We start from the raw sequence: 9,086 nt of genomic DNA on the forward strand, positions 1-9,086 counted from the left end.
TTGTGAAAATTCAGCTTCAAGCTTTACTAAAGAACAGGTTCAAAGAAACATTTTAAGCTACCATGTTCAGCTGGATTTAGGCTTAAGAAAAACCCGAAGATTCATTACGAAGCTAAACAAAGTCTCGCCTCTATGCATTTATTTCCCTAGAAACTCATTGTTTTTTCCCTCTTATTTACCGAAAGTTGAGCGCAGTTAGTTCCTTGATTGAAGCAATAGTGTCTGAATTTGAACCCAAGGCTACCATTCGGCATTCACAATGAACTTATTTGAAATTTGAGCACTGTGGCTTATCCTATAAAATCCAGAAGTAGTGTTTTGTCAGTCTCTTTAAACTAAAAATGAAGGGGAATAAGAGATTCCAAAAGATTCGATATTATCCAAGACAGATATTGTTCTAATGATGACCCAAAACCCAGTTTATATGAAACATTCAGCAGGCAATAAACTGGAGAAGAAGAAAATAAGAATTGGTGCCTGCCGCGTTGGATTGTGCTAAAACAGTGGAAATACTAAAGATTAATAATCGATCTGATGATAGTTGTACGGTTGCAAGCTCTGTTTATGATCTTTTGTAGCGTGACTGGGAAGTGAGACTATGCCATATACACAAAGAAGCGAATATTGTTGCAGACAAACTTGCTGCACTGGCAAGGGACAAAGAAATAGGGTAATTACTTATCATTCTCCTCCAACTAAGATAGCTACTCTAGTTGAAAGAGAATCTGCTTTCATAGGATTAATATATTGCACAAAATCAAGTTTAAGGATTAGTATATTAGCATATAAATCATGTTGTGTAATGCATGAATCTAGGTGTATACAAACAATGTCTTATTAATAGTAGAAATAGCTCTTAACTCTTGAGGATGGGACAAGCAATGGTGAATGAATATAGTAAAGAAAAGTTTAGGTGTTTCATGAGTGAACTAGTGGGTGATGAGTATAGATATTGTATAAAATTGATTTATAAACCTTTTAGCATAAAATGCATGCCTCGCATACGAAACGTGCGCATACACCTTACGCCTAGGCTCTATAGACCTTTTGCGTCTTGTGCCTTTAAAAACCAAAGTTAATTTAATAAACGTACAAATATGAATAGAGGTGTGTGTTGGTTCGTTTATGTTCACAGACAATTTATTTTATTGGATTATTTATAATTTTGTTTATCAACTCATTTATATGCTCGTTTACCCGATTATTTTTTCCTTCTAATTTTTTTTTACTTTTTTAATATCAGTAAAGTTTAAAACTAAATTGTACATAAATGAATTTTGAAGTTCAAACTATAAAGTCTAAAGAGCTTAAGACTAATGACATATTTCACCAATATATTTGTTAACACTAAACGAACATGTTGATAAACATATAAAAATACATGTTAAAGAATGTTAAACATATTTATAAATATTAAATTAATCAAAAACAAAATACATAAATACATTTAAAAATTAAAAATTATAATATTAAAAATTTAAATAAACATAAATCAAATATAAATATATTAAAAATAAATAACCAAACACCTGCAATGATTGTCGAGTGTTGTACACGTGCCTGTAACGCAATGCTGGAAACGAAAAAGTAGAATATGAGCGGAGCGGTCCAAACTGTCTTAACACTGCAACTAACGGCCGTCAACAAATAAATGACGGCCGTAATGTCCCCGTCAACCTAGAGCATTGTTTAAAAAACATTAAAAGTCGCCATCTTCAGCCAATTTAATTCGATTTTAAATAATTCAATCGATATCTGATTATGAAATTGATTACTTTAATCGATTATTAATTTTGAAATCTTAAAGTGACACAATTGAAATTTTGACATATACTATATTTAAAAAATATTTATAATAAATAATGTGAATTAAATATTTAAAATTTATCTATTACATATAAATTCCCCAAAAACCATTAATTGTCGCGTTGATGTTTTGTGTGTAATTTGTAACTGGCGAAAAATGACATTTTAAGTTTTGATTATCGTGCTTATCTGACATCTCACATGTCGTGTAGATGTAGGTTCCACTTTCCACTCTCCCCTGTTGTACCTTTGCTTTTTGCCTCAAACCTTTTCTCTTTCTCTCTTTCCCTAGCCTTACAGTGTGTTCTTTGGCCTTTTAGAGGAGGGGCCGGCGGTGGCGGTGGTGATGGTGGTGGTGGTGGTGGTGGAGGCTTAGATTCTTACTCAGTTCGCACTTCAACGGCTGTAAAGTTAGACCCTTTAAACCTTTTTCATGTCCTCATTGCTTATCCTGTTCCTTTCTTTTTAAGCTAACTTTTCCCCTTCTTTCCCCCCCTCCACTCTACTGCTAATCGAAATATAAATCTGGGTTTCTTTTTGACTGCTTGCTGCTAGATTTTGTTTCCCTTTTTGTTAACTAGTATATCCATTCTTTAATAAAGGTTAAACCATATTTACTTCAGTTTATCTGCTTTCCTCGAATCAGAACTTTTCAAACCAGTTTCTTAGTATCTCCGGTTGCTGGATTTGCTTGGGGATACAAAAAGGTTAAAAATTTAGTTGCAAAGGGAGCAGAGAGGGAATACTATGGGGTGGGTTTCAGTACAGGATAGAGTTAATATTGGGTTTGCATGTTTGTTTATGGTGGTTTGGAGTGTGAGTGGAATCGGTGTGAACTGGGGGACACAGTCAACTCACCCTCTTCCCCCGGACATCGTGGTAAGGTTGCTGAGAGAAAATGGGTTTCAAAGAGTGAAGCTTTTTGATGCAGAATATGATACGCTTAAAGCTCTGGGCGGGACTGGGATTGAGGTCATGGTGGGTATCCCAAACGACATGCTCGCCACCGTGGGTGGCAGCATGAAGGCTGCTGAGAAATGGGTTGCTAAAAATATCACCCAGCACATCACTTCCAATAATGTCAACATCAGGTTTGCTTTCTGTTTTTTATGTTTCTTCTTCTTCTTCAGTTCACGACTTTATGTTGTTTTAGCTTAGGTTGCAGTGTTGTGAATTAGGGCCAAAATAAGTATAAATCAAAGGATAGGGGGCTTATTTGCATATAATAAATGTATAGGGGCTTATTTAACCAAACTAAACTAGTTCAAGGGCTTTCTTTTAGTTATTTAGACTTAGTTTAATCATCCTAAAAGGCTTGTTCGCCTCTGAAAATTTGCCCATTACCTCGAGGCACATCCAGTTTTTGAAGACATTTCAAATTGTAACTATAGCTGTGACTGGTTTTAATCTTGGTACATGGATGTTTTATCTTCCGTGTGATTAAGGTTTTTCATGAAACTTTGTCGTTGCATGGTGCTTTCCGGTGACTCGTATGAGTTGCAGCTGATCTTTTTGGCATTGAACCTTTTAGTTGTATTTATATGAGGCAGTGCAATTGACTGTAAAATATGGTATTTACAACTTCTGGCAACCATATCTAAGATGTCGGACCACAACATAAATTTCAGCTTACTCGAGGATTGCCGGGTTTCATTCTTTAGTTCCGATTACATTGTGTTGTCATTTCTGCCCTACAGATACGTGGCTGTCGGAAATGAACCTTTCTTGGAGACATATAATGGAAGCTACCTTGGAATAACGTTCCCTGCTCTTAGGAACATCCAGGCTGCGCTGGTCAAAGCCAGGCATAACAACCAAGTCAAAGTCACCGTTCCCCTCAATGCTGATGTTTATGCAAGTTCAAGCAGCTTGCCATCTGATGGGGACTTCCGCGCCAACATCCATGACTACATGCTTACAATCGTCAACTTCTTGAGTGTTAGTGCTGCTCCCTTCACTGTGAACATCTATCCCTTTATAAGCCTCTATTCTGATCCCAACTTCCCTGTCGAGTATGGATTCTTTGATGGCAATGCGACGCCAATAAATGATGGTGGAACACTATATACCAACATGTTTGACGCCAACCTCGATACCCTTGCTCATGCATTACAAAGGAATGGATTTGCAGATTTGCCCATTATAGTAGGGGAGATTGGATGGCCCACCGATGGAGATAGAAATGCTAACTTAGAGTATGCTCGACGGTTCAATCAAGGTTTTATGTCTCATATTGCAGGTGGGAGAGGAACCCCAATGAGACCTGGGCCGATAGATGCATATTTATTTAGCTTGATCGATGAGGATGCTAAAAGCATTGCTCCGGGAAATTTCGAACGCCACTGGGGGGTTTTTACTTTTGATGGGCAGCCCAAATACCCTCTGAACCTTGGCACTACAAACTCGGGAACTTTAGTTCCTGCAAAAGGTGTACAATACCAGCAGAGGAAGTGGTGTGTGATGAAGCCGAATGCCAAACTCGATGATCCATCAGTGGCACCGAGCGTGAACTATGCATGCTCGTTGGCTGACTGCACTTGCCTTGGTTACGGTACATCTTGCGGAAATCTCGATTCTAGGGGGAACATTTCCTATGCCTTCAACAGCTACTTTCAGCAGAATAACCAGCTCGATATAGCCTGCAAATTTCCAAACGTTTCGATGATCACGAAAACGGATCCCACTCCCATTGGTGGAACTTGCAAGTTCAATATAATGATTCAGCCCTACTACGGATCCGCCGAACGGAGGCAGTCGGGACTGGTTGCTTTTCTTTTCCTCATTTTGGTGTTGGGTCTATGAGAATTCATAGGATTATAAGTGAGGTGTCTGTCATTCTACGAACTATTCACTTGAAGGTGCACTGGAATCTTGTTAGAGAAATGATATTATGTTGCACTTTGAAGCTATTCAACTTCTGTAAATCATCTTCTCTGACTTGTTGCTTCAACGCTCCTTTTATTTTCCAGCAATATTGGCATATTTTGATTTTGGTAGTCATCTTCTTTATTCTGGCTTGACTTGTATTTTATTAAAAAAAATAAAAAAGTTAAGCCTCCCAAATTTTTTATCCAGCTAAGCCCTCGAACTTAAAAAATAGTCAATGTGGTCCTTTGATTAATAGAAATAAGTTATTATCGTTATGGTGTTGATGTGATTGTATTTTTTTTTGAAAGTTAGAGAATGCAATTAATTTTTTTTATAATTTTTTATAAAGTTGGATTTAATTAATTTCTTATAAAATTTAAGGGTTTTATTTAATCTTGGTAATAAATTTATTTAATAATTGAAATAGAAAAATATTTTAGAAATTTTGAAAATATTTAAAACTTTTTAAAAATTATATATTTTAATGCATTAATTAATTAAAAAGTTTAAAATAATAAAATTTTTGAAATAATAAATTATAAATCATTAAAATATTTATAAAATCTTAAAAGAATAATATTTTTATCGAAAAATCTTCAATTATTTTATTTATTTTCATATTATATATATATTCAAAGTAATATGAAGTTTATTAAATCATTTACCTTTTCACATAGAATTGGAATTTTTATAAGATCAAAGATGAGAAAAAGATATAGGTACACAAATGTGAAATACCACGAATCAAATTACTCCACGTGTATAAACCGAATTATTTTTGTCTAAAAATAAATAAATAATTCTTATTGAGAACTTTCATTTCATTTATTTTTAAGGTTAAAGATTTAATTTTAAAAAAAATTAATTAATTACATAATAAAAAAATTATTACTTTAAACATTTACATATAATAATTAATTAATGATCTTCATTTATATAATCTTAAACAATAATAAAATAGACGAGCCTGGTTCATTGTACAGTTCTGTCCGAATCTGTTACTGTGATTACCAAAATTACATGGAATCTCATCGAGCTGTAAACTGGAAGCACTCGATTCTCTACCTCGCTTTTATCTACGCCGTCCTCCGCCTTGTCCACACCAATTTACTGCTCGACGAAAGCCCTATTCACCACAAGAAATGGCCCCATCTTCCTCTCCGGTTCCGGCACGACGGCACTTTCAAGATCCTTCAGGTCGCCGACATGCATTTCGGCGCCGGTCTCACCACCCGTTGTAGAGACGTGCTGCCTTCCCAGTTCCCTTACTGTACCGATCTCAACACCACACGGTTTCTTAAGGCCTTGATTCAACTTGAAAATCCTGACTTTGTTGCCTTCACCGGTAACTTTGACTTTACTTTTTTATTTTCCGTTTTACTTGATTGTGCACGTCTCGGAGTTTTGATTTAAGCTTCAGTTAGTAGGCTAATTGGTGGAGTGCTTAAAACAAGGGAATTTAAGTCAATTTCCCAGATCAGCTATAAGAACCCAGTTAAAGTAATCTTGATATGGGGTTTCATTCTATTTCTGAATGGATCTAAGAGTTGATATTTATTTTTCATAATCTACTGTATTAGCTTGATACAACTTTATTGATGTGATCGATTGAGTTACGAACTTACGCTAGGCTCACTCTTTCTGATTTGGACGAAGAGACGTAGACTCGTAGCCCGCGAGCCGAGAAATCAGAACTCTGTTTCCTTCGGAAGGTAGAGCAGGGAAGAATTAAAGTGAGTAGTTTCATTGAAGTTGCATCCCTTCTTTCGGTTTTGGTCGAGAGCTTTTATAGTAGCCTTTAGTACGCCTTAATAGCTATCCATAAATTAGCTGGCTAAGTGGATATGGTCACATGACGATAGTCTTGGCTCTGGTAAGTCACATGCAGAGATTCAAATCCCGGTCGCGTTTTCGGTCATGTCTCGTTTATTGCGATTGCGACCATAGCGGGTGCTATTGCGGCCATAGCAGGCGCTATTGCGGTATATCGGGAGGCAGCGCTATCACTATTTCGCGGGATCTATCGCGGTCGCGGACCGTTATTTAAAACCCTGGTCACATGCACATGTTAGAGATCACATTAGCTAGTCACGACTCTTCAAGGGATGCTACATATTCGAGATTCTTCTTTCGGAGGTGTTCTCTTTGTCTTCCGGAGTTTTTGGGTGTCTGAAGATATTTTAGGGTTCTCCTATGGTTGTGAGGCGTGAAAATAGTGTGCAGAGGACCCTTAGTGGGTACAACAAAATTGTTTTATGGGGCTATAATGGTCTGTTATCCGACCGATTAGTCAACTATTTCGGATTCAGATACTACACAAATCCATTATAGGCACGACACTTCCAACTTGATTTGCATCATTTTATGCTAATCCAACTTGTAGTTGATAGTAGGCTAAGACTTTAAGATATATATGATTGTGCTTTTTATGACTGTATTGATCATGCCAGTATCTGAGGATCTTCTTTGATTTCTTTAAACCAGGAGACAACATATTTGGTTCAAGCACTTCTGATGCTGCTGAATCTCTACTAAAAGCCTTTCGTCCCGTAACGGAATCCGGAGTCCCATGGGCAGCTGTGTTAGGAAACCATGACCAAGAATCTACAATGACTCGGGAAGAACTGATGTTTTTCATCTCTCTAATGGATTATTCGCTCTCTCAAACTAATCCGCCTTCCGAGGATATCGATGGCTTTGGGAATTATGATCTCAGTGTCTATGGTGCTCCGGGTTCCCGTTTGGCAAACAGTAGTGTCCTCAACCTTTTCTTCCTCGATAGTGGAGACAGGGAGACGGTTCAAGGAGTTCGAACGTATGGATGGATCAAGGAATCTCAACTTCGTTGGCTTCGCAGAGTTTCACAGGGACATCAGGTAACTTATTCTACAATGATTATGACACAACCTCAAATGCTGAATATTATCCATTAATGGCATGTTCTTACTAACAGGGACAGAATCAGGACGTATGTCATGCAGCGAAAACTCGGCCTGCAGATCCATCACCAGCGCTGGCATTTTTTCATATTCCGATCCCAGAGGTTCGGCAGTTATACAACCAAAAGATTGTAGGCCAGTTTCGGGAGGCTGTGACTTATTCATTGGTAAACCCAGGGGTCTTAAACACTTTGGTCTCCATAAATGATGTAAAGGCTGTGTTCATAGGCCATGATCATAATAATGACTTCTGTGGGAATCTGGAGGGAATATGGTTTTGTTATGGTGGAGGTTTTGGGTACCACGGCTACGGAAGGGCGGGCTTGCATAGGAGAGCGAGAGTCATATTGGCTGAACTTAGGAAGGGCGATAAGGAATGGATGGGACTCGAGAGGATCAAGACATGGAAGCGCCTAGACGACGAGAATCTGAACAAGATCGATGAGCAAGTCCTGTGGGAGTCGTCGTCGCCAACTGGATGATTCTTTTTTTTTTCTTCGAGTTATTGAGGTACTTCGTGTCTGTAACCATATCATGTTGTATAATATCTGCCACGGTTTTCTTTTCTATTCAACTGCATTTCGGACCGTACATGTCCTGAGTTTTTCAGTGTAATATGATATACGAGTTGATATGTGAAATGAAGGTTGATTTCTCCACTGGTTGATGGTGGTTGTAATCAAATTATCTTTTTGATGTATATACTTTTTGAATTGAAAAAGAGAGGCCTAAAACAGTAGGCTAAAAAGCAAAGTTGTCCTACTTCGTTGCTTCTGCTTCCCGGTGGAGAAGATCTGCAAGCTCTGCTGGTGGGTGTTCAAAATGGGTCATGCTGAAATGCTGCCATGAGGCGAGTTTGGCCAACTTGTCTGCAATCGTGTTTCTACTTCTAGGAATCCACTGGACCTTTGTCTCCCAGGCCCGTTGGCGTAAGTTTGCGATAGCACGAACTAGAGAAATATTGCTAGTTGATCTTCCCCCATCATCTAGGAGTTCAACAACTTGTTGACAGTCAGATTGTGTCCAGAGTTTTGGAATTTCAAGGCTGCACGCAATGAGAATTCCTTCATAGATGTCCCACAGTTCAGCCTGTAGAATCGAAGTTATCCCAACATTTTTGGTAAAAACGGCAACCATATCACCATTTGAATTACGGAGAACTCCACCGATCGAGACTCGACCATCCGTGTTTGTGATAGTGCCATCCGTGTTTAAACATGTCGAAGCCAAGAAGAATTTGATGCATGGTGGCTCGGACATCCAATTAGAGTTTTTATTCGGTTGTCATAACATTTGGCCCAGCTGTAACTACGGTGGATAATAGAGTTTAAATAGTTGGCATTTGATTGGGAGGCAAGCGAAAACTCAATAGGTTTTATAATAGCTTTTGTAGATATGAGCTGTAAAGAAATATAGCAGACAAAGGTAGATAATTCAGAATATATCCCTAATTAAAATTATATCCAAATAAAA

The 9,086-nt window shown here is 37.8% G+C and overlaps 2 protein-coding genes across 2 annotated transcripts; both read left to right on the forward strand.

The window, feature by feature from the left end:
* The first annotated feature begins 2,075 nt into the window (after positions 1 to 2,075).
* On the forward strand, positions 2,076 to 4,788 carry LOC120202515 (glucan endo-1,3-beta-glucosidase 6-like). Its single transcript, XM_039202938.1, has 2 exons — positions 2,076 to 2,897; positions 3,504 to 4,788. Exons 1-2 carry the CDS (start codon positions 2,554 to 2,556, stop codon positions 4,606 to 4,608), a joined length of 1,449 nt encoding a protein of 482 aa, XP_039058869.1. The 5' UTR covers positions 2,076 to 2,553; the 3' UTR covers positions 4,609 to 4,788.
* Positions 4,789 to 5,653: 865 nt separating this feature from the next.
* On the forward strand, positions 5,654 to 8,272 carry LOC120202541 (probable inactive purple acid phosphatase 28). The gene is made up of 3 exons (XM_039202967.1): positions 5,654 to 6,019; positions 7,159 to 7,550; positions 7,628 to 8,272. Exons 1-3 carry the CDS (start codon positions 5,695 to 5,697, stop codon positions 8,093 to 8,095), a joined length of 1,185 nt encoding a protein of 394 aa, XP_039058898.1. The 5' UTR covers positions 5,654 to 5,694; the 3' UTR covers positions 8,096 to 8,272.
* Positions 8,273 to 9,086: the final 814 nt, after the last annotated feature.

Source organism: Hibiscus syriacus, unplaced genomic scaffold, assembly GCF_006381635.1.
Source record: "Hibiscus syriacus cultivar Baekdansim isolate YM2019G1 unplaced genomic scaffold, ASM638163v2 tig00000340_pilon, whole genome shotgun sequence".
NCBI lineage: Eukaryota > Viridiplantae > Streptophyta > Magnoliopsida > Malvales > Malvaceae > Hibiscus > Hibiscus syriacus.

Bases quoted from the DNA above. Each gene is read 5' to 3' on its own strand.
- LOC120202515 (XM_039202938.1), top strand. From the start codon at position 2,554: ATGGGGTGGGTTTCAGTACAGGATAGAGTTAATATTGGGTTTGCATGT. The intron at 2,898-3,503 runs GTTTGCTTTCTG...TCTGCCCTACAG, and splicing joins TCCAATAATGTCAACATCAG to ATACGTGGCTGTCGGAAATG.
- LOC120202541 (XM_039202967.1), top strand. From the start codon at position 5,695: ATGGAATCTCATCGAGCTGTAAACTGGAAGCACTCGATTCTCTACCTC. The intron at 6,020-7,158 runs GTAACTTTGACT...TCTTTAAACCAG, and splicing joins TGACTTTGTTGCCTTCACCG to GAGACAACATATTTGGTTCA. The intron at 7,551-7,627 runs GTAACTTATTCT...TCTTACTAACAG, and splicing joins GAGTTTCACAGGGACATCAG to GGACAGAATCAGGACGTATG.